The sequence below is a fragment of the Musca domestica genome, unplaced genomic scaffold, assembly GCF_030504385.1.
Source record: "Musca domestica strain aabys unplaced genomic scaffold, Musca_domestica.polishedcontigs.V.1.1 25, whole genome shotgun sequence".
Taxonomy (NCBI): Eukaryota; Metazoa; Arthropoda; class Insecta; order Diptera; family Muscidae; genus Musca; species Musca domestica.
The window spans coordinates 6,688,445-6,713,586 of record NW_026712277.1 but is presented as its reverse complement, the minus strand read 5'-3'; the positions used below and the strand labels follow the sequence as shown (position 1 = coordinate 6,713,586).

Sequence of the window (25,142 nt, the reverse complement as noted above, 5' to 3'; positions counted from 1 at the left end):
GAACTGTCAAACCAATTTTGGAATTGAAAATTTTGAACGAAATATTATTCAAATTTGTAAAAATTGTTGAGAAATGCATAAAGTAACAACCTTCGATTGGTGTCGTATAAGAAAACTTATAATAATCTACTTATTTTTGGGAAAACATTTTAAAATTTTTGACATATCAATGTTCCCAAGCTTTGATGCATCTACCTGTATTCCTGTATTCTTCTACCATGGTGCATGGCTACGGTTGGCAGTTCTTGAACACGGATGGCAGACCTCTTAGAGAAATTCTGAAGAGACAAAAAAATGTCTTGGAAAAGTTTTCAAATGTCTTAAATTTTTACTGACTTAAGTCATTGGCTGGGTTCTTCGATAAAAAACAAAAGTGCCTCGGGAGAACAAGTATACATTTTTGGCCGAAATTGAATTAAGTCAACCTGAAATTCCTTTGTTCTTTCACGAAGAAGCCAGCCGGATGACTTAAACTAGTAAAAAAAAACATTCAATGTGTTTGTGCCTTAAGGTGTACAAAGCGTATATTGTCCATGCAGAAGATCTTCTAGGTCTTCTAAATAGAAAAAACCCTCCTCTTAGCATAGATGGTTTCATAATCACAGAAGACCATACCATCAGCTTGTCTATATACAATCCTTTCCTCTAGCTCAACAAAAGTGACTTTTTTCGGCTGTCTCTGTTTCCATCCCACTTAAGATTTCCTACCAATTCCCTCAAAGGACATTCACTACCTTCTCCCACTTCAATTTTCCCCTATGACTTCTTTTCCAAATCTCTTATTGACAAAACATTCCTTTAAACTTTGAATCCTCTTGCGGATCACAAAAACATAATCATAATTTATTTAATTTGTTTACATTACACTTAATAATTTTATGTTTTACAACATCAGTTTTAATACATGCTTACGTAGTTGCTACATTTTTTATATCATTGGGGATTTTCGTTTTTGTTTTTTTTTTTTAAATTTTTTTAAATAAACATTGGTTTTGTTGTTGTTTAACATTTAAATTCATATTTCTTTTACTTAAATACTTGGGGGGGGCTCTTTAAATTTCTATTAATATTACGAGGGGATGAAAACTAAATTTTTGGGGATCTGTTTTCAGGCTAAATCTAATGTAATTGTTCATTGTGTTAAATAAAAATTATAGTTTTTTTCTTGTTTTTTTTTAATTGTATAATTCGCAGGTGTTTACTTTTTTATATATTTAAATATTTCTTTTTGTATAATATTGTTATATTTTATTTATTTTTTATTAAATGTCTTTATTTTATTTTTGTAATAACTCAGTTCTTTTGCGCATTTTAGTGCTTTTAGGTTGATTTGTTTTTGTTGTCTGCATGTTTCGCTTTTGGGGGGAGCGAAATCCAGAGCAGGAAAAATATAGGTAGAAAAATTATTCAAATGATATTTCTACTTGTATGTTTGTAGGTTTTTGTGGCATCACACAATTTTCGCTAACTACCAAAAGAAGTGATGGGGAGATTTCTAATTCAACACAGGTTATTATGTGATACTCTAGATTGGTTAAAAAATATGGGGGGGGGGGTTGTCCCTGCTCTATAAGCTTGGGACAAATATTGGTTATTCCTAACTCTTTTACGGAAATATGCAAAGTACTTCACAAAATGTGTAGGCTAAAAACTTGGCTTTAAAAAGGTTCCTCAGAGGATGTCTAAAATTAAAGACAGCTCAGTCAAAAAGACCCAATTTTGGTTTACATATTTCATCTAATTTTTCATAAAACTTGAAAGGATTTTTCAATATATCATGTAGTGTGAATACCCTTTATAAAGTCAGCTGTCTTGTCTCTTAAACGAAATAGTTAGGATACGTTTACATGGGAGTTCATTACCTAACATTTGGTTAATCGTAATCCGTTTGGCATGTTTTTCTACATCACGTATCATCTTGATCATGATACTCAAATGTAAACAGGCCCTTAGTGTACAAACCAAAATGTTTAATGAAAAATTATTTAAATTTGTACAAATTCTTGAAAAATACGTATCATAACAACCTCCGATTGGCGTCGTATAAGAAAACTTATAAAAATCTATTTATTTTTGAAAAAAAAAATGTTTTGACATATCAATGTTCTCAAGCATTGATGTATCTACCTATATTCTTCTACCATGAAACCATGGTTCATTTACAACATGGTGGTGAAAATACATCAAACGCTTTTGTGACTGACTTAAGTCATCGGCTGGCTTCTTCTGAAAAGAACAAAGAAGCATAGGGCCAAAATCGAACTAAGTAAACCTAAAACTCCATTGTTTCTCTACGAAGAATCCAGCCGATAACTTAAGCCAGTCAGAAAAGCGTTTTATGTATTCTCACCCCTAATGTTAACATTTGTTTACGTTTTACCATGGTAAAATTAAGAAGGTAAAGTCATTTCCAATAAGCATACCCATATCTGAATTTTCTGTAATTTACCTTGTCAAATTACATCTCTAATTTCTGTATTTATAAATATATATTTTCACAATAAAATGTCAAATAAATAATTTTCAAAAAATTGCAAAACATATGATTGCATGAATTTACCTTCTTGATTCTACCCCGCGTTTTACTAACTGTTCGTTTATTTTTCATCATTAGCAAGACCTGGCAGATCTTCTCTGAGGTTTTCAAGTGTTTTCAAATAATTTATGATCCAATTAAAGGTTCCTCCAAAAAGGACCAGCTTATTGCTATATTAAATGTCAAAATGTATTATTGTGATTGAAATGATAATGTAAAACATAAAGACTGAAACCAGCTGATTATTAGCTATCAAAATACATTGTTGTAAGTGAAACTAAAATGTGAGAGATAAACAAATAGTAAACATAGAACATGACATTTTGACATTTAGTCTGATTTAGAACAGCTGGTGTAATATTTAAATAAATATCAATATTTACTTTATCTTTATATTTATTCTTGACATTTCGCATACTTTATAAAATGTCAAAATGAAAAAAAAAAAACAAATTTCGATATTTATTAAAATATTACACCAGCTGTTCAAAAGCAGACTAAATGTCAAAATGACATGTTCTATTTTTAATATTTAATAAACATCTTTCGCATTAAGAGATATCAGAACCGTTTCAGAAACCCATCGAATACTACATTTACAGTTTACCGGATTTAGTAAATCAAGTGAATTTAATTTTTCAATTTCATTGCATATACGTCAAATAAATCCTCTCAAAGGAGGTTAATCCGGCCAAAAAAACTCTAATGTAAACATACTATAAGCCAAGGGTTTTTAGTTACACAACAGATATTCCATAATTATAACACTTCTAAGGGAATTTGTTTTTTTTCTTCTCTACGGGGTAACAAATCCTGACTACTGGCTAAACCAAAGACATCTATTCCGTCTCGTTTTGTTTTTTGTTTTCTTGTTGTTGTTTACTTTTTCTTAAAAAATACAAATAGTTTTAATGTTCTCCTTTAGTTTACGATACAGATGAGTTATCCTCATTATCATTACCCTGATACAGCTTACGTTCACGACACTCCAAGACGGCCCACACAGCCAACGGTAGACAACCTAATACCATACAGGAACCCATACAATAGAAAACAATAACATAACTACCCGAGAGATCACGTAAAAATCCAGCCAATGGTGGCACCGATATGGCGCCAATCGATTGAAACATCCGTACGAGACCATAACTGGAACTAATGCGATCCGTACCAAAGATATCGGCCAACAGGACAGGCATCAGGACATACCAACTGCCCAAACAAAAACCGTAAATTGCCGCAGACAGGCCAACCAAATAGATGGTGTACTCTGAGGGTATGGTGAGTACGGAGAGACCAGCACCGAAGATACTGAAAATGAAAATAAGACGAAATTATGACTTTAGAAAGTGCCAGACAAGAGAATTTAAGTTTAGATATAAAAATAAACAGGGCTTCGTTTATAGCACGTTTACAATTAGCTCTAAAGGTGGGGGTACATAAGCAGCTTGGCATCAGGGCTAGGCATTTTAATGTCAAATTACAAGGAACAACGACGCCTGAATTTGAGTGCTGCTCTAGCATCCCTTTATGATACGTCACAAAATATGCCATGCCATGGCAAAAGAATACAGGTAGATGCATACATGTTTGGGAGCGTTGATATGTCAAAAAAATTTAAGATTTTTATATTTTTTTTTTATACGACTTCATTCGAAAGTTATTATAATTCGCGTTGTTTCAACAATTTTTACAAATTTAAATAATTTTTCATTCAACATTTTCAATTCCAAAATTGGTTTGACAGTTCATTGTCCCAGCAGCTGTGTCTATGTGACTACCTGTATTCTTCTACCATGATATCGTCTTAAATTTCAGCATTTGTTTGATTTGCATGATAAATAAACACAGGTTCCGTATCAATGCAGCTGGTGGTGCAATGAACTGTCAAAAATTTTTTGAATTTTTTTAATAAAAAATTTTTAAAATTAACAAAATTTATAAAAAAGACATATCTTAACAGCCTCTAAACGTCTCTACATCAATTTATTTATTTGTAAATATTTTTATATATTTTCGACATATCAATATTCACAAGGTGGCTTGTTTACTGTTTCTTTACTTGTTGTACTGTGATCCCAATCACAATAAGTATTTTGATAACTCGTCTAGATTATCAGCAGTGCTAAATGGAGTACATCTTTATTGTGCCGTAAGGCAATTCCAACTGATTGCCTGGTTAAGTGTCAAAATGTATCACAAAATGTGACATAACAAATTTTGACATTTACACAGACATATTTTGTATTTGTATGTATCTCCTTATCTTTCTCTCTCTCCCTCTCTCTCTTTAGAAGTAAAAGAGCAAATAACTTACCACACAATATAGATCTTCCTGCGATCAAATAACTGCAAATCGGAAAGCCAACCCAGACCCAAACGTCCCACCAAATCCAAGACAGCGCTTACCGTTACCAAATAACCAGCTTCACTTTTATTGTAACCTAAACAAATGAAGATTAGCTTTATTCACCATTAAAATCCGCGATTAAAATACTCACCAATCGATATAACATGGGCTGGTAAATAATACAACATATAGGGGCAACCCACCGACATTAGGGTCACCGATAGACACATCAATATAAATGTCGGATCCTTTAATAAACTTATATCCAAATAGATTTCTATGCGCTCGTAGCATGTCAAAGGAACATCGTCGTCGACTTCTTCCTCTTCGAGAGAATTAATGCCAATAATGCTGCCATTCTGTTGGGGATTTTCCGATGACTTTTGTTCGCTCATACTGCTGATGGGTGTGGGTATTTCCATGCTCTTGCTCAAGCCACGCGTCACAACCGTGGGCGGTGATAGAGGCTTCTCCAAATGGGCCTGTATCTTGGAAATAATCTCATCATTGGCAAAGACATTGGGACGACGACGTCGAGAAGCTCGATTTGATTCGGTGCCGGAATTTTTACGATACACCCAGGTCGAGGTGGTACTTAGATCTTCAACGGAATGCATTATGCCCGAACTGCGTACCTTTTTCATGGGCTTGATGAATGTAGTTTCGCCAATGATGTCCTTGATTTCATCGTCGCTCTCTTGGGCACAATTAGGAACAGATTTTTCAGAAGCTGTAAAAGAAAAACAACATTTAATTTTGACATTTGAGATGAATGACTCGGTTTTTTGCTCATATTTCGTAATTTCAATCACAATAAGGCTTCCATGGTGAATTGCACTTCTCATCAATCCCCCATTTCCCACTTACCGTTATATCGATTATTGTAATAATCGTTGAGACGATTTTTCGATTCTTCCATAAAAAGATGTTCAATAAATTTCGTATTCAGACCATCATCGCAGGTATCCAAATATGTGGAGTTGGTCAACATATCAATGTTGCTAGGATTTATATCATTCAACGGCTTGGTGGCATCTTCCTCTTCCGTTATTTTCTCATCGTTTTGCATAGATTCGAGTGGTCGATACAGCAAAGCCGATAGACATACATCGAACATGCAGAATCCCAAGATTAAAATGGTGCCATGAAATCCAAAATTCTCAGCCAAATGTTTGATTAGCACCGGCAATATAAAACTTCCAGTTGCGGTACCCGAAACACAGATGCCATTCGCCAAGGCCCGGTGTTTATCGAAATATTGTGAGACAATTACAATGCCCGGTGTTGTCGATAGACCACCACCAATACCTGTCAAGATGCCGAACGTGAAGAGTAGATGGACCAAACTGGTGGCAAAGTAACTCAGTGTCATGCCCAGGGCACAGAAGAGACCGCCCACAAACACCACCGTGCGACACGAAAATCTCTGACACAATGCACTCGAAACGGGAGCCAAAGCCAAACACAAGGCTGACAGGATGGCCGGTATCCATGAGGCCACCGTGGCTGTAGAACTGGGAAATGTCTCCATGATTTCCACATACAACACTCCATAGGACTTGACCAGACCCGCCACCCAAAATTGCACCGAAAATGCCCCGAAGACAATGAACCAACCATAACCACCGTCCGGTGGATCTGTGCTAACCGAGGAACGTGATGACGGTGGGTGACCGGAGCTGACACGATCCCGGGCACTCGAGATGCTGGAAATGCCACTGGGTGCCTTCTGTACACCCCCACCACTCTTCGACTTGCCGCCACGCTTGCCGCGTTTATCCGTGCCGCCATCGCAGCCATTGCGGTGCGATCGAATTTCCCGGGATTTGGCTATTAACGGCCGAGCTGTTATACTTGATACCGTTAACAGGTTTTCATTGTCGTCCTCCTCAATTTCCGATATCTGATGCACCAACAAACTGGCATGAAGGGTTCGGCTGGCCGGTGCCGGACAGTAGGGTGTCTCAATGGGCAACGATGCCGGACGCCGGGGTATTGTTGAGGTCGCTGAGCCGGGAGCCGATGCGGCAACGTCGCCAATTGATACCGTCGAGTGCGTTGAAATGAAGGGATTCTGGGCACTACCTCCCATTTGCAGGCCAAAACCCGGTTGCAATCCGACACCGAGCGAATCCATTTGTTTGTTTTCAAGGTCAGCCAACGGCACCGGCGGTGCTGAGACAATTGAGAAGAGGGAACCACTCGATTGCTGACATTCGGTGAGTAACGATGGTGCCGGCGGCTGGGAACAGGCCACAATGGGCAATTCACCCGCTTCACTTTCTCGCTTATACTGCGGTTCACAGATGACTTCAATAATTTCGGTGGAATTGCCGTCAATGGCTGAGCGGCTGTCGAGTTGCCTTTGATGACCGAGGGTGGCATTAGATTGAACGAGCCTTCCCGACTCGTACTGGATTCGACCAATTGGGTCCGGTTCACTCGCGCAGTACACCGATCCCCGTGAATCCTGTAAAAAAAACAGAAAAGGGAAATGAAAGATCGTGTTAAAACTTAGAGCGGATTAAAAATGACAAAACACGGAGCATACTTTTAGGCGAATAGATAACATTTCTTCAGATGCAGTATTGCCAACTGATATTTATCACTTTCTTTGTAATTTTTTAATGAAACCCGACCAAAAATCCCAAAAGGACTACAAGTATTGATATTTTTTCATAGACTAAATTGATTGCCTGTGAAACGATGCAAAACTTCCCTTGAAGACTATACAGGGTGAGATAAAAAAACTGCAACAAAGTCAAACATATTTTTTACATTTTTTTTTTTTTTTTTGAAATTTTATTGAATGAAAGCAAAAAATGTCGGAAAAAGCATCAAATTTTAGAATAAGTTTAGATTTGTTCGAATTGGTCACCTTTAGCACGAAAAATGGCCTTCAAACGGCCAATGAAACCGTCAAACGCTGCCCGAATGTCGCTTTGCGGTATTTTGGCCCATTCCCGGCGAATGTTTGCGTGCCCAAGCCCTTAATAGACCCTCCAGAATATTTTCGCGATAATAATCGGCATTTATTCTGATGCCAAGGTCGATTAATACGAGCGGAGAGCGATCATCGGCTGTTATGGTGGCCCACACCATCACCATGGCCGGTGCTTGAGTTCTGGTGGCCAACCGAACGTGCACATTTTCAGCTGACCTGACCTCTTTGGCAAGTAAACACGATCATTTTGTTTGTTTACAAACTGCTGAACAACGAATGTTTTCTCTTCGTCGGAGAAAACCAAATTCGGCAGTTCACCACTTTCGGGCAAGCAATGCAACTCTTTTGCTCTATTGAGTCTATTTTCTTTCTGTTGCGGTGTAAGTTCTTGCACTTTTTGGAATTTCAATGGCTTTACCCCGAGCCCATTTTTCAATATTTGCCGAATGTTGCCGAATATTGCGATATGTTCAGCTCTCGAGCCATTTTTCGGCCACTGCAACGCGGGTTTCATTCACGTCGTTTCATTACTTTTCGAACCATTTCTGCTGATGTTGCTGTTGTGTCTTCCGGCCACTTCCTTGATGTCGGGCTACGCCATCAGTATCACGGTAACGAGCGATGGTACGAGATACAAATGATTTATCCACATTTAAATGCTGGAGTGCTCTAAAGATAGCCACTTGGGGTTCTCCAGCCAAATATATAGAAATCGCTCTATCACGCTTGAATTCCATCACGAATAACTTTTTTTTCTCGAAAATCGTAACCAAAATGCCTTTGTACGCTTGTAAACAATATAATGAGCTGTCACTGGAATAATTTTAACAGCTGTCTGATGAGTGACTTAGAAATGACATCAGTCTGAAGTTGGTTGCAGTTTTTCTCACCTCACCTTTCCTTAAGATGAAGGGGTTAAAATCTTTATCCTTATATGTTTAAGTCCAAGAACAGATAAATAAACTTAGTATTCTGAAGATATGGAAAGTCTATGTTTTTATGTAAAATAAAATATTATTTATTATTTTTTGTGAAATCTGCCACTTGTCATACGAAAACATTTTAGATATGACAATAGATTTTATTTAAAAAATTGACAAGGTCGAGTTCGTCAGAAAAGGGTTGCCATATTAAATTTAGCAAATGAGTTTAACTTCATTGTTTTGCCATGGATTTCATAAAAGAAAAATATGTTTTCGGTTCTGGAACAGAGCAAGAGTTTTTATTTATTACAAATCCGGAAAGTCAGTTTGCAGCCATGGATTTCATAAAAGAAAAATATGTTTTCGATTCTGGAACAGGGCAAGAGTTTTTATTTATTACAAAACCCGGAAAGTCAGCTGGCAGCTAATTTGGTTAGAATATGTGGTCAAAACCTTACACCTACAAGGTGAAACCTAAATATGCACCGCTAAATATGCACCGCTGTGAAACCGAAATAGCAATCTATAGCTAGATAAAATGTTAAAAAACCAGAAAATTTTGATACCTTTTCTAAGTCGGAGTAGCATTTTGAAAAGACATAATCGAAAATATTAGTCCTTGATTTCTTCATAGGTGAGCCGAATGCCAATTTGTATTCAAAGAGAAGCTCAAGACCAATTTGCTGGATTCCAAATATTATTCTTCGAAAGCAAAAAGAATTTCGGTCCTCGGTGTTGTTGTAGACGAGCATGGATAATTCCAATTTGCTTGACCTCTTACCGAATTTCCGATCTTCCACATTATACACACAAATTCTGTTTATTTCTATGAAAATAAACACCCAAACCTATTCCGGGAATAGAATGGTTTCCTCTTTACTGTCCTGTCAACCAAATTCAAAATCATAAAAAATTCACCATTTTTTATTGTTGAGAGGACCGCAAACGCCACAAATGACTTTCTTATTTGCCAGCGAAACGTTTCCCTTTGTTACACTAATACCAAATAGGGGGAATATCTTTGACCTCGTGTCGCCTCGTTCTCTTCTCTTTGTGCAATAAAAAAAAATAAATCTGTTCTGCATGTCAACTGTCAGCGACTTTAAAGCTTCTTAAAAATGTTGCCGCTTTTTTTTTTTTAATAAGCATTTCAAGGTTCCGTTTATTGCTTTGTTATCGGCGGGTGGATGGATGGGTGGTAGGCTGTCGCTGAAAGGGATATAAGCTTTATGGTCTTGACCTTGTCATTGGAACATAATATGGCTTAGTATTTATTTGTTCGTTATGGGAAAATTCCATATTCCTTTGGCGGTGTTGTTAGTAAACAACGGCAAGGAGAATAATGAGAATAACAAGTTTTCAATTTCCTATTGCTCGTCTGTCATGTTTTCTTTTTTTTTCTTCGAAATTGCTACACAATTTCCAAAGGGAATGGGGAATTGTTAATAAACAAAATTGATACAAAGACAAAACTTGGGGGTTTAAACCCAGTCGTTGCATTGTGACAATAGTTATATCAAGTACATAGGGCGTGTCTTTAGTCCATAGCTCAATCTTTCGCATTTATTAAAAAGGAAACTGTGTCTTTTGTTACCAATAGGAAAACCCTGATGTTTATTTTTTTTTGAGCGGAAATTGCAAATAAACTTTCAATCGATTTAACAATAACCTCCATACGAGGGTAGGCCAATTAATTAATCAAACACGCCGTTCACTCCTACAAATTCTCTTGTCATAATTCAAGTTTCTTCCCGTAGAGTGAGTAGTAGACCTCCTTGGAGGACCAAGGTAAAGGTATGAGCAAATAATAATAACAGAGCAAATGGTTACATTTTGTTATAATAGAAAATGGAATTTTCCCTTAGACATGGAATGTGATATGAACAAAGAAAGAGTTGTACATGTCTACATACAATAATGACAAAATTCGAGGCATAATCATCATCATCGGTAGTAGTAGTGTCACACACATATAACCTGTGTGATAACATCTAAATCGGTTGACGTCATTTCATTCAGCATGTATTTTATTTCTGTATTTTATTTTCAATTAATTTATATAAGCATTTTTGTTCTATGGAAAAGGAAAGGAGGATAGGAGGCCTAGTGTTGTCAATATAAAATATATATTTTACAAAATTTATTATTTAAATCCTACAGTTCTAAACATGACAAAAACATAAAGGTAAACTCATTTGCTAAATTTAATATGGCAACCCTTTTAAAATCTATTGTCATATCTAAAATGTTTTCGTATGACAAGTGGCAGATTTCACAAAAAATAATAAATAGTCTTATTTTCGGCATTCCTTTTTACACAAAAACATATACGATCCATATCTTCGGAATACTAAGTTTATTTATCTCTTTTTGGACTTAAACATATAAAGATAAAGATTTCAACCCCTTCATCTTAAGGAAAGAGTTTTCGAAGATGTTAGTTGTTGTGTACAGGATGAGATGATATGAGAAAAACTGCAACCAACTTCAGACTGCTGTCATTTCTAAGCCACTCATCCAACAGCTGTTAAAATTATTCCAATGACTGCTCATTATATTGTTTTCAAGCGTACAAAAGCATTTTAGTGAGAATTTTCCAGAAAAAAAGTTTTTTTTTTTTGATGGAATTCAAGCGTGATTGTGTGATTTCTTTATATTTGGCTGGAAAACCGCAAGTGGCTATCGTTAGAGCACTTCAGCATTTAAGTGTTAATAAATCTGTTGTGTCTCGTACCATCGCTAGCGTAGCCCGGCGTCAAGGAAGTGGACGGAAGAAAACAGCAACATCAGCAGAAATGGTTCAAATAGTAAAGAAGCGACTCGAAGCGAAGCCCGCATCGCAGTGGCCGAAAAATGGCTCGTGAGTTGAACATATCGCAATATTCGGCAAATATTGAAAAATGAACTCGGAGTAAAGCCCTTTGAAATTCCAGAAAGTGCAAGAACTTACACCGCAACAGAAAGAAAATAGACTCCAAAGAGCTAATGAGTTCCAATGCCAAATATTATCGCAAAAATATTCTGGAGGGCGTATTAAAGCCTTGGGCACGCAAACATTTTGTGTTTGGAGTATTGTGGAAAGCAAGGTTGGCATTGAAAGCATGAGATTCGCTTGGTAATTGTACCATGAGTTCTAAATTAGACGTTGACGATTTTCATAAACACTTTTTAGTCTTAAGGAGATAAAGGAGTTAATTTTTTACCCAATTTACTCGCAGACTTAAAAATGCTGAAAAATTCACCGATTGATGAGATTTTGGTGTTATTTATGAATAAGAGTGAATAACACTAATTCTATGGGTATTATTATTATTGATTTATTTTTATTATAATTTTTTTTTTAAATACAATTTTTTTGCTTTTTGGTCATTTATTGGTTAAAAGCAACCAATTCTATGCGTATTTTATTATTAATATTTTTTTTTAATTTTTAATTATTTTTATTTTATTATTATTTTTATTTTATTATTTTTGTTTATTTATTTTTTGGAAAATTACCACTTTTGTTATTTTTTGGCTGTTTGGCATCCCTATACGTCTCCTTTCTTTGTTCAGTTGTCATAAGCATTGTGACCAAAAAACAAAACAAGTCAAGTCAGGGCATACTTTAAGGCGCTTGCTGTAAATTGTACTCGCGTGTCTCGAAGGAGTTTATTCGAATTATTGTTTATAATACTTTCGAATTAAAAAATTGCATATTAAACAACAATAATAACATGTAAATTTATCTTGTCGTCTATCATCAAATTAAAGAGAACAAAAAAAAATTTAGTGATCTCCCCTATGGTTACAGACTGGCAGTTACTGGCAATAAACAATTGAACGTAATCGCAGGATGATGATGAAATGTATGGAAAAGAAGGAGGTTTATGTAGGTAGTAACATAATGAAAGTAGTCCAAAGAAAAAGAACTGCTTTGCCTTCTTTTGAATGACTCAAAGATGTTTTTCTATGAAATATATAAACAATGGATTTATAAATATAAATTTTGACCATAAGTCAAAGATTCAGCATCGAAAAAACTATAAATATATTGTTGCTATTTTTGTTGTTTACATTTTTAATTCAACAATGGCTCAAAATCAGGGTTGTATTTGAGTAGTTTTTAATACCAGCTTTGCCTAATTATCGTATTATGTTATAGTACGTTTCCATTGTGTTGTTTATACCAAGTGGATTTAAATTGTCAACTGCAATGCATCGTCATGGTAGAAGACTACAGGTGGACGCATCAACGCTTAGGAGCATTGATATGTCAACAACTTTTAAATGTTTCTTCAAAAAAAGTAGATTTGTTTATGTTTTCCCATAGGACGCCAATCGGAGGTTGTTAGGATATGCATTTTTAACAATAGTTACAAATTTGAATAACTTTTCATTCAAAAATTTCATTTTCAAAATTGGTGTTACCCTTTATTTTAAGGGTATTATATTTTTTTTTAATTATAAAATTAATTTATTTATAATTTCTAAATATTATTTTTTATGGACGGCGAGAAGAAAGACGCGTATCGTTGGCGGTATAATTCACAACAATGACTTTATTATTATTCTTTCTCATTATCCTATTCTTCTACATCTAACTTAATTGTAAATTTACATACTATTTAAATACTAATTTTTACAACTAAGGAATTCATATTATTAATTAATTTAAATTCAAAAATAAATAGAATAAAAAACCATAAAAAAAAAACAAATAAATTGAAATAAAAATTACAATTAACAAAATTCAATTTGAATCAATAAAACTGCTCCAACAATTGGTTTGACATTTCATTGTCTCAACAGCTGTGTCGATGCAACTTCCTGTATTCTCCTAACATGGGCGTTAGTTTACACATCAGTAAGAGTCAAGGTGTAAGTACATAAAAAGCTTGAAATCATGCCTAGACATATTTTGTGACATTTCATAAAGGGATTACAGAGCCGCACTAAAATCTTGCCGTTGTTTTCCATTATTATTTGACATTAATATGCCTAGCTATGACTTCAAGCTTTTTATATACTTGCACCTTCACACATATATAGTGGCTTTTGCACAACGCTTCGCACAATATACTTAGAGCTCGTTTAGACTACTAAATCCACTCGATTTCAAATGTCAATTCCATACGTCACGTAAATCGTATTAATAAATCCAGTGGACATTATTTGACGTATGCGCTATGAAATTGAAATTTGAGGTCGAGTGGATTTCGTTTAGATTACACTATACTTATGTCATGTCAGAAGAATATAGGTAGTCGCATCGACACAGCTGTTGGGACAATGAACTGTCAAATCAATTTTTAAATTGAATTTTTTTAATGAATAAATATTCAAATTTGTTTAAACTGTTGAAAAATACATAAAATAACAGCCTTAGATTGACGTCGTATAAGAAAAGATATAAAAAATAAACTAATTTTCGAAAAAAAAACCTTTTAAAATTTTTGACATATCAATGTTCCCAAGTGTTGATGCATCTACCTGTATTCTTCTACCATGACTTACGCAGAAAATATAGTAATTTCAAATAACCATAGACTATTTCTTTTTAGTTTACAATTTATGTGGAGTGCCTTAAAGTATGCCATACAAATGCTAGAGATAAATGTGGAACAAGTCTCTCATTACATATGACTATAACATCATGTGTAAACTCGCCTTTAAAGAACTTTTACATACAAAATCTCTACCCGGACTAACTCTGATAATTGTCCAATCACAATAAATTTAAAGCATGTTTTATATAGTCAACAGTATTGTGATTGATTATATGGATTAATCCCGACAGATATTTTGTATGTAAACGTATGATACAATGAAGACATGGCTTGTAATTTCAGAATTACTATCGAAACATTAATAATAAATAATTGAAAAACGCGAAAAATGAATTTGATTTTTTTTTTTTTTTTTTTTTTGAATAGAAGACAAAAAACAATAAAGTCGACATATTGAGCCAAGAAAATAAAAAAAATTAAAATCATATGGCATCACCTCGATTTTATTGTACCATGTGTAAACGTACTTTTACTGGGAAAGTAAGCCAACAGCGAAAAACATTTCAAGTGGGATAAATAACTTCATTTCAAAGGCATAGATAAAAAATCATAGCGCTGATCCAACCTAATACTTGTCTCTAGCCTTTCTTCTACCTCTCTTATTTCCCGACCCATGAACAAAGTTATGAATAATCAAAAATATCAATTAGCGTATGACTAAACTCGTCCCTTAACCTTGCTATTAATTCACCATAACGCTGACTAACGGGAAAACATGAACTTTCCAATCGTTCGCCCTACTTGTGCAGCAATAAACAAACATGTTTATATTTGCCATGCATTACAAATAGCTACTGCAAAATAATAACAACAAGAAACACTTGAGATAGTGGTATGAAAAGAAAGAGAAAGAGAGAGAGTAACTTGGTGTTCTCACAAAAAAAAAACACAAAGGAAAACAGTACAATGTCAATAGCGATAAAACAAAGATAGTTTTGATGGCAATTGTTGTCAAAACATTTTCACATCAGTAACATGTGTAAGGGCAGTCAGCATCAATGGATCGGGTCGAAATGAAAGGTCAAATGTAACAAAGACGACAAAAGGGACTTATTTAAGGAAATTTGTGGTAATAGTCAGCAAATTGTAATTTTTTTGTTTATTGTCAAAGTCAATGTACCGTCGTAGGATAACGGAAGCAACACTTTGCAAGTGAACAATTCAGTGAGAGAGTGGGGTGAGAGCTGTGGTGAGTTTGCGCAAAAACTAACTATGTTTTCATCTCATTTATTCTTTGGCTGACAATAAACCATATGCGGAGTGATAAGCATGTAGCCATGTGTGTTAATAAACAAAAACCGACGAGGAACGTATCGAATTGAGTTCATGTTGCAAATTGAATTGGTATGGTATGTTTTTGTACATTAATGACACAGAAAGTTCAAGAACATCTTTATTGCTTTGTAACAGGTTTATATACAAGAATGAATGGACTAAGTGGGGCTATGGTGGTAAGGTCTGAATGTAATAATGTAAGTATACAGGCTCTGGGTGTTTAGTAATTCACACGCATTGAGGTCAATACTGCGTATACATGACATAGTTTTGTTTGATGTTTTAATTTAGGGTTTTTTTTCGCTATGACTGCAGTATAGAAAGAAAATATGTGTAAATTGTTGCAAAGTTTTGTTTTACTAAGGCGATGTTTACAGGGTCAAGGACATAGAAAGAAAAATATTTATTCATAAAATTTGCTTAAAAAAGACCATTGACCCCAATCTACGTCATATGTTTTAAAATAACCAAATGACAATAAATCGGACTATAAATCCCTGCATACAGTGTAAACATCTATCACATTGTAGAGTAAATGGAATTACATAAAGTCTAATTGGTTTAACACCTTCTTAATCCACTCTATCATTGCCAACTCCATTGTATATATTTCTAATAAAACATCGTAAAAGATGTAACCCGGCAAAGAGCTCTAATATAAACATACTATAATATCGTCAATACCATGGTAGAAGAATATAGGTAGACGCATCGACACAGCTGCTGGGACAATGACTGTCAAACCAATTTTGAAATTGACAATTTTAAATAAAAAATCATTCAAATTTGTAAAAATTGTTGAAAACTTATATTATAGTTCCCTTCGATTGACTTCGTATAAGAAATCATATAGAAATCTACTTATATTCGAAAAAAAAAAACATTTTAAATTGTTTGACATATCAATGTTCCCAAGCATTGAGGTAGATGCATCGACACAGCTGCTGGGACAATGAACTGTCAAACCAAACTTGGAATTAAAAATATTGAATGAAAAATTATTTAAATCTGAAAAAATTGTTGAAAAACCTGTATTATAATATCCTCCGAATGACGTCGTATAAGGAAACATATAAAAATCTACTTATATTTGAAAAGAAACTTAAATTTTTTTGTTTGTTGTTTTTTTTTTTTTTTTTTTTTGTTTCAATGCTCCCAAGCGTTGATGCATCTACCTGCATTCTTCTACCATGCATTGATGCATATACCTGTAGATGTATGGTAAAATTAAGAAGGTAAAGTTATTTCAATTAAGCTTGCCCATCTCTGAATTTTCTGTAATTTACCTTGTCAAATCGGAGGTTGTTATGATATGTATTTGTTAACAATTAACCAAAAAATAATTAACAGCATAATTAACGCGACATTAAACAGGTTTACATAGCTTCTTAAAACGATGGATTTAGGTAATAGTATACAATTTTCTTTACACCGACTCTTAAGGTGAGAATACATAAAACTCTTTTTTGACTGGCTTAAGTCGTCGGCTGGCTTCTTCGTAGAGGAACAAATGAGTTTTAGGTTGACTTAGTTCGATTTTGGCCGCTCCTATTCTCTATTCCAAAGAAGCCAACTGATGACTTAAGCCAGTCAAAAAAACATTTTATGTATTCTCACCTTTAGACATCAAGAATTGACATCTAATTAATGTTCAGTGCCGAAATTGTTTAAAATAGATTTGTTGCGCCTTTTTATACAAATATCTATTCGTGATAATTAACCAATCACAATATATGTAACGTATGTTTTCCATAGCCAAATACATTGTGATTCGTCCATTATCGGGGTCAAACCAGATAAAAATTTGTATGTAACCGTAACTTTGGATTAGTATATAAAGTATACGTCATATTTATCGTAATATGTCAGTTATCGCGGTAATGGCTTCAAATGTCACCGTAAATAAACATTTTGACAGTTCCAGTAGTATTCAATCACAATAGTATCTGTATATTCTTATCGCCTCGAATTGATGCTTACCTGTAAAGGGAATTCTCCTCGGGATAAAGACATATTTTACTGCTGCCGGAAAATCGTTTTTGATGCTTTTTATTTGTTGGTTTATGATGTTTCAAACCTAAATGCATTGGTTTAAATCTGCTACGCTTGAGGCCGCCAGAAAATAGTTTCGCAAACGCAAATGCGATAGACGGCGGAATTTTGTGATTTTTTATTTGGATTTCTTGTGTAGAGAAAGAAATTCGAATATGCAGCTACTACTATAGAAGAAATTGGAGATTCAGCAACAAGAACAACTATAGCAATTTATGTTTGTTTTTGGTTTTTGGTTTCGCTCAGGCACTTAAAAGTGCTTGATGCGTTGAATCGGAACTTCCTTTTTTGCAATGTTTCGTTTTTATTTATTTCTTTTCTGCTGTTTTTGGATGTTTTTTATTATTAGATTAGACAAAAAAACAAAACAATAGGACAATAATTGGTCCTCTTTGTTGGGTAGTTGTTACACTGTTTTTGCTTAACGACAGTGTGGTACAAAAAATCTCGTTTTAGTTTTTAGTACAAAAATTATACAAATATATATTTGGCACTTGTTTCGTAGGGAAATTTTTTGGTTTCCTGCTGCTGTTGTTGTTGTTGTTTATTTCTTTTAAAATAACAAAACGAAATGTAGAAACTTTAAACCAAACATACAGAAAATGCTGAAAGCAAACGCCAACTCTCGATTTATGGTAACATTTTTGCAAATGAGGTTGAGGTTACGGTCTAGTCTCGCCAAGCCTGCTTCTTTTTTAGGTTATTGGGTTAGTTCGGAGATTTGTGATGCTGCAGTGTTGTATAAGGATAATTATTGTCCTTGTCAGAGGTTGAGACGACGATAATGATGACAATTTGCTTGGCGTTGTTTTTGTTTTGACAGCCGTTTTTTTCTGGTGCAACCACAACGAGGAAGAGTGGTGGTGAGTGACTTTGTCACTACGTCTACTTCCGTTTTCTCTCACGCTCTCTTTAACAGAATGCTATTAGCCTGGTTCGTTTATCTTTGTTTTTTCTTTGGTTTGGCTGTTCGGCAAATTGGTCGTATGTTAGGATACCTGGACTATTTGTGTATACGTTTGTCGTCGTATGTTTGTTTTTTTTATTATACCGTTATGTTGTTTAGAATTTTTGTTATAAATCAATAAATTAATATCCCTAGATCTGTAACCTCCAGGGGGGATTAAATACGTTTTCCTGCCAGAAAAACAGGCTTAGTTGACCTTCCAAACGTACAATTTCCCGTTTCAGTAAAAGTAGCTGTTGGTTTTTTTTCGTTATGAGATATTTTTTAGTAGGAAAAAATATTTTTTTTTGTTAAGAAATACAAATTAACACCCGAAAGTGTTAATTTCAATACGTTTCCTTTATTGGTGTCTACTTTGTTTTGTTATTCCCGTGATATTTTAATTATTTTATTCATATAAATTTCAAGGAAGAAAATTTGAAAAATCTTCCGGAGCTCTTGTGTAATTGCTGTAGACTGGGATTTTCTTTTATAACAAAGGATTTTTTTCTCACTTAGCTTTTGTATAGCTTGGGGTTTTAGCAACCGTTCGGTAACGTAGTTAATGCTCAACTGTTCGTTCTTCACGCTTCGTACAAGTTAATATATGTTCTCCTAGGACGACATCAGTTATCCTTCTCAAAGTTTTGTAACATATTCACCAAAAACTGATGCAGTTGAAAAAAAACTCACCACACCTTTGTCAATTGCTCTCATTTGCAAAGAGAGAGAGAGAGAAGTGTTTTCTGTTTACATATTCCATGTGATTTTTGTTTTGGCCGGTATTTTTATTTCCGGTTATTTTGTTTTCACCTGTATATTCTAAACAAATACCAAATGTTACCATATTTTAATAATAAATACTTTATTAGGTGTTACCATATTTTACAAAGAATTGATGAGTTTTGTTCTGTGTCGTTTTGTTTAAGCCACATCTGTCACAAGTTTAATTCAAAGCCTATTTAAAATGTCATCCGATAAGAACAGCTGATTTCCAACGTATTGACAAAATGCAAGCAATCATTGTAGAAGAATACAGGTAGACGTATCGACACAGCTGCAGGGGCAATGATCCGTCAAACGAATTTTGAAATTGAAACTTTTGAATGAAAAATTATTCAAATTTGTAAAAAACGTAAATTATAATAACCTCCGATTGACGTCGCATAAGAAAACGAATAAATATCTACTTATATTTAAAAAACAAAAAACATTTTAAAATTTTTGACATATCAATGTTTCCAAGCCATGATACATCTGCCTGTATTCTTTTACCATGCAAGCAATTGTGAATTAAACGTCCCTTAACCTTGATTTAGTTAAAAAAAAATCTTTGCGTCGAATTATATCTCCAAAAGAAATATCTACAAGGTGAGATAAAAAAAAACTGCAATCAACTTCAGACTGCTGTCATTTCTAAGCCACTCGTCCGACAGCTGTTAAAATTATTCCAGCGACAGCTCATTGTTTTATTTACAAGCGTACAAAAGCATTTTGGGGAGAATTTTTCCAGAAAAAAATTGTGAATTCTTTATATTTCACTGGCTATCGTTAGAGCACTCCAGCATTTAAATTTGAATAAATCTTTGAAGCGTAGCCCGACGTCAAGGAAGTGGTCGAAAAAAAAAAAACAGCAAAATCAGCAGAAATGGTTCGAAAAGTAAAGAAGCGATTTGATCGAAACCCGCGTTGCAGTGGCCGTGTGAGTGTTAATCGAGTTAAGTAGGCTGGCATAAGAACAAGCGCATAGTCAAAATTCGATCTATAAATCTCTTATTTACGGCAGGCGCAAAAAACATAAATTAAAATCACAAATATAAGGGATTTATAGCTTACTTCTTATATTTGCTTGAATATTATTATGATTTTTAGACACTTGCAAATAAATTAATTACGATAACCTACAATTATTATCTTCAAAAATGCAAATCGATCTACAGAAACTTTATGTACGACTAAATTGATGAAAAATTACATTTCAAGCAGAATTTTATGTGGCAGCCGGTAATAGACCACTTAAACCTTCGTAAAAGTCATCGCCTTTTAATAATACCCCAATTTTGTTCTTTTTATTTATTTTATTTCTATTTTCACTCTCTTTGATTTTATAAGTTTTACGCTATACGTTCATGTTTGCTGAACAAATTAAACAAAATAGTTGGCAACACATACACAGTAAGCAGTGCAGCCAACATTGCATTGGAAGAAATCGTATCGATCTTGGAAATTCAAGCTTGTGTGTGACCTCCTCAACTGATTTGTCGCGGCATTTTATAAATATTTTTTTGAACGTACGAAGCAACCAAAATAAGTGAAAAATCAACAGAAGAAAAATTGTGGAAATTACCTAGGAAAATTATAGCGATTGCTCTAAAATCGCTTTAGCAAATAGCTCACATAAAACCATACCAGGATCAAAACAACAATACAGAAAAAATGCCGCGCACCAAGGTTTCAAAAAGTTCCAAGCGTAATCGTGAGGAAGCCGTACGCGAAGAAAAGATAAGGGAATTTGAAAATACCTTGGAGGGTTTCCAAAATAATTTCGATGTTAAAGTCCAGGACTATGTGACATCGTTTGAGCAGCGCATTACAATGTTGTTGCAAAAGACAAGTACAGCTTTGTTGCAGATGAAAATTTGCGATGTTTTCGACATGGACTTAGAGAAATTTGCCGACTGGGATAAAAAAATGAAATTACGAAATGAAGAAAACATGTCAAATTCCACATTGCTGCGTTCGGCTAAAATTACAAATCCCAATGACGAGGGTGAGTTATTTGAATGTTTTGTAAATAATCATGAATACTTCTTGGTGGTTATCTTCATGGGCTCAGCGGCTTTTTTGGTGTCATGGAATTCATATTGTTTTTGGGAACATATTGGTAACAATCTGTCAATGGAGAAAACCGATGTAGATGTTTTACTTAACACCTTGTAAAATTTCTTTGCTTCTTTTCCATATAAATCCACCCTTATTTTTTTGGAAAATCATTTCTTTGATCATGCTTAGTTTTGGTCTTTAACGTTTTGTTGTTGTTGTGAAATTTTGTAGAACAGATACCTGCATTTGGGTCGTTGCGATAATGCGAGTGTTACACTCACAGGAATAACCTTTGCAACGTCATTTGAATTTAAATATATATGATAAATAACTTGCAAAAGACCATATGCAGAAAACTAGAAGATCTGTAACTAGAAAATACAAAAAACATTCTCCATACGAAATTCCTTAAATCTCGTGTATTGAAACCCGTAAATTTTTGTAGAGTTAGAAGATATTTTTAGGGGTATTTATATGGAAGAATATTCATAATGGTTTAATAGATATAAATTCCCAATGAATGTTATTAGTCTGAAAGCCTTTTTTTCATTAATGAGTATCAATTTATCCATTAGTAATTTTCATATTTTACATAAACCGCTAACCAACGTTAGGTCTCATTATATGTATTGCTATTCTAATCACTTGGGTTTTATGGTACTATTTACATTCTTTATTACAAAAATATCTATCTTATGCACACACCACACATGTTTTTGTTATAATATGCGCACACACGCCTCATCTCATTACTCCTTTTCTTCCTAATCCATTATTTTACATAAAATTCTCTTGGCTATTGACTCATTTGGTAAAGGCTACCTTACAGAGGATAGTTCCACATCAGCCAGTTTAGGCTCATCGACAACAAATGCAGCCTATTTGAATTCATCTGCTATGCGGACCCAACAACTGCCACCACATCAATCGGCGCGCTTGCGTACACCGGGGCCATTAAGCTCAGCCCGTGCCAGGCGGCCAAGACGTAGTCGTTCAGCATGTGGAGATTATGGTATACCGGGATCCGCAATGAAATCAAAAACATCTTCACAGTTATCCATTAATGCCGGCAGCAGTACGGCCAGTGACCATCATTCGCGTAGTAAAATGAGAACGCCCATGGCATCAAGGAGCAAGGCTCTCTCCGCTGATCGTTCGACCAAAGATGCCAATGAACCACAGTCACCGCTTTCGCCACCGACATTTTTGCGTTTCCCCAGAGCTGGTGAATTGGTGCTTTCCAAATGTGGCAGTCCCTTGGTGGCCAATACGTAAGTTGTTTGTTCATTATACATAATTGAAATTTCGTTTTAATTCATCTTTCCTTTTTTTAGTGTACCTGGTACATTTGCCCATCTTAATATACCATTGCGTAATGGCGTCATCTCCATGAGACCCAAAAAGATTGATGATTTAACTCCAGACATCATTAAGGCAATGGATCCGGAAACGTTACAACAACTAAAAACCCTACATGCTAATATCGATAAGATAGTAAATATGGCAGATAAAGCCGGTTTCTTCTAAAAGCAAAGATTTAAACAAATTACAAATGGCCTCAGTAAGGAATTTAGTATACAAAACTATATTTATTATCCATAAACAAAGTACCTACTTTCACCCCTTAAACAAAACTACTCTCACTTGGTACTACATATGTATTGTTTTATTTATAATTTACATACTATTAACAACTGCCATCTTTTAACTGATGAGGATTATGCAACTGTAAACATATTGCAACACAATACAACCAAAAATTTATCTAATCTAGAATTTGGAAAGAAGACACAGTTAATAAACAAGAACCGCCAATTTATTTTTCTTTCTTGAAACTCCCCACTTAATTTTTGTTTTAACTGTGTTTTCTATTAAAAATTTCTTGATTTTGTGTTTTGCTTCTCTATTGTTGCCTAAATTTCAAGCAACGCAACTAATACACTTATTTTTCAATATTTTTTTTTTTTTGTAATTAACGTTGTTAGCAGCGTTATTTTTTTTAATTTGCAAACATTGTTTTGTTTTAGCATTTTTTATTTTCAGTTTATATGCCTCTTTTTGTCTATCATAACAAAATCACCCAAAAATCTATCTATAAATGTTTTATAATCAATTTTATGTATCAATGCTAAGTTAAGATTTAATTACAACAATTTTTTTAAAATATTACAAATAAAATAAATTAAAAAAAAACATAACTGATGTTTGGGATTGGATTTGTTTTGTTATAATGTCGAAGGGTCCTATAAATATTTTTTTTAATTTTATTTATAAAACTATCCGAATTTGTATTAGGAAAGTTTATCTGTGCCAAGTCACAAAAGGGGGGTAAGAGGAGGTAAAGAAATGGGAAAAACTACGCGTATCGACAAATCTTTTTGTGTTCTTTAATCATAAATATTAATAAAAAAACAGACAATAATGAAAAAGAATATTGCTGAAAACAAATGGCCTTTTATGCATGCATTGAAAAGAAAGCAATAAAAATTACCACAAACTCGTCTAGTCTAATTATGGATTGATTTTCCCTTTTGCCACTCTGTGTAATGGTGCTATAATTTTATAGTGCATTGCAAGAGGAAATTGGTCAATTCACAATAACATGAACAAATATATAATATCAATATTAAATTAACACTGCATAAGATCGGTACATTGCATAAATCCTTTTATCGTGATTTAACTTTTGAAGATCTTGTTATTTAGGATATATATTTAAATAGTATATCTATAGTTTATTTGTGAAATGTCGACATACGCTGCAATTGAAGAAGCCCTCAATGAATTCACAATGACTTCTACAACGAAGATAAGAAGGTAAACAATTCATAGGAATTAGAAAAATGATCAATTTCTTCAAGCGTCTTGTGAGTACAAATGGAGATTTATACAATTTTCCATTATTTAAAATATTAAGTTTCCTGTCTAAACAAGTTTCCAGTGCCTCTTAATGCTCCATCACATAAATTCAAAGCCAAACAATTCACAATAACGGTAAAGAAACAGAATTCCCAGGTCAAGACAGTAATTTGAAGTTGGAAAAGTGGTCGTTTCTACAATGTTTAACATTCGTAAGCATATTTATTTTATATTATAATATACAGATTCATTCCATTCCTTTCAGTTTGTTTAATTTGTGTTGGAGTACTTTGGGGTTGTACAAATCCCTTCATTCGTCGTGGAAGTGAAGGCATCGAGCAAATAAATACAGGGTCATCTTCCAAAAACCTTTGGCTAGAATTGAAAACTATAGCATTACGTCTGAAATATTGGATACCCTTTGGTCTAAATCAATTGGGTAGTGTTGTTTATGTTTGGACTTTGCAGTTTTGTGAGATAATTGTTGCAGTTCCTGTCGCCAATTCATTGACATTTGCCTTTACTGCCATAACGGGCTATTTGCTGGGTGAAAAGATACCTGGAAGAAGTGAGTTCTTGAGGGAAAGACCCATGATTTCATTTTAAATGATTTCCGTTCTTTGCAGATGTCATAGTTGGAACACTTTTGGTGTGCATGGGTTCATCCATTATGTTGTATGATCAAGCATTAAGAGAACAGGCTGTGATTGAAACGCCCTAATCGGGAAGTTTCAAATCTAATTCAATAAAACCTTACCAAATATACACCGAAAATCCTAATTGGTTAGAAGATTGGAAAAGGTAAATCAACTCATCAGTAATAATTTATGGAAACAATGGATAAAAAATTAATTGAGATTTCAAATAAAATGGGAGGTCCAATGA

At 34.2% G+C, this 25,142-nt stretch overlaps 3 protein-coding genes across 4 annotated transcripts; 2 read left to right on the top strand and 1 right to left on the bottom strand.

Annotated features, from left to right (window-relative positions):
• Nucleotides 1-797: 797 nt before the first annotated feature.
• On the bottom strand, nucleotides 798-19,154 carry LOC131802909 (uncharacterized). Its single transcript, XM_059123664.1, has 5 exons — nucleotides 17,558-19,154; nucleotides 5,754-7,356; nucleotides 5,038-5,616; nucleotides 4,854-4,980; nucleotides 798-3,847 (listed from the first exon to the last, which is right to left on the bottom strand). The coding sequence occupies exons 1-5, from the start codon at nucleotides 17,588-17,590 to the stop codon at nucleotides 3,463-3,465; spliced, it is 2,727 nt and encodes a 908-aa protein (XP_058979647.1). The 5' UTR covers nucleotides 17,591-19,154; the 3' UTR covers nucleotides 798-3,462.
• Nucleotides 19,155-20,771: 1,617 nt separating this feature from the next.
• Nucleotides 20,772-23,596, top strand: LOC131802879 (borealin-like). 2 transcript variants are annotated; one of them, XM_059123603.1, is made up of 3 exons: nucleotides 20,772-21,345; nucleotides 22,228-22,669; nucleotides 22,733-23,596. In XM_059123603.1, exons 1-3 carry the CDS (start codon nucleotides 21,012-21,014, stop codon nucleotides 22,923-22,925), a joined length of 969 nt encoding a protein of 322 aa, XP_058979586.1. In that variant the 5' UTR covers nucleotides 20,772-21,011; the 3' UTR covers nucleotides 22,926-23,596. The 2 variants fall into 2 exon arrangements, with proteins under 2 accessions (XP_058979586.1, XP_058979585.1); XM_059123602.1 differs by having other exon boundaries at nucleotides 20,773-21,345; nucleotides 22,216-22,669.
• Nucleotides 23,597-24,093: 497 nt separating this feature from the next.
• Nucleotides 24,094-25,063, top strand: LOC101892120 (transmembrane protein 234 homolog). The gene is made up of 4 exons (XM_005187662.4): nucleotides 24,094-24,265; nucleotides 24,316-24,469; nucleotides 24,523-24,825; nucleotides 24,884-25,063. The coding sequence occupies exons 2-4, from the start codon at nucleotides 24,457-24,459 to the stop codon at nucleotides 24,976-24,978; spliced, it is 411 nt and encodes a 136-aa protein (XP_005187719.2). The 5' UTR covers nucleotides 24,094-24,265; nucleotides 24,316-24,456; the 3' UTR covers nucleotides 24,979-25,063.
• The last annotated feature ends 79 nt before the right edge of the window (nucleotides 25,064-25,142 follow it).

Coding starts and splice junctions, on each gene's coding strand:
- LOC101892120 (XM_005187662.4), top strand. Junction 24,826..24,883: donor TGAAAAGATACCTGGAAGAA/GTGAGTTCTTGA, acceptor CGTTCTTTGCAG/ATGTCATAGTTGGAACACTT.
- LOC131802879 (XM_059123602.1), top strand. CDS start 21,012: ATGCCGCGCACCAAGGTTTCAAAAAGTTCCAAGCGTAATCGTGAGGAA. Junction 21,346..22,215: donor TACAAATCCCAATGACGAGG/GTGAGTTATTTG, acceptor CATTTGGTAAAG/GCTACCTTACAGAGGATAGT. Junction 22,670..22,732: donor AGTCCCTTGGTGGCCAATAC/GTAAGTTGTTTG, acceptor TCCTTTTTTTAG/TGTACCTGGTACATTTGCCC.
- LOC131802909 (XM_059123664.1), bottom strand. CDS start 17,590: ATGTCTTTATCCCGAGGAGAATTCCCTTTACAG. Junction 5,617..5,753: donor TTACAATAATCGATATAACG/GTAAGTGGGAAA, acceptor TTTCTTTTACAG/CTTCTGAAAAATCTGTTCCT. Junction 4,981..5,037: donor AGCCCATGTTATATCGATTG/GTGAGTATTTTA, acceptor TCATTTGTTTAG/GTTACAATAAAAGTGAAGCT.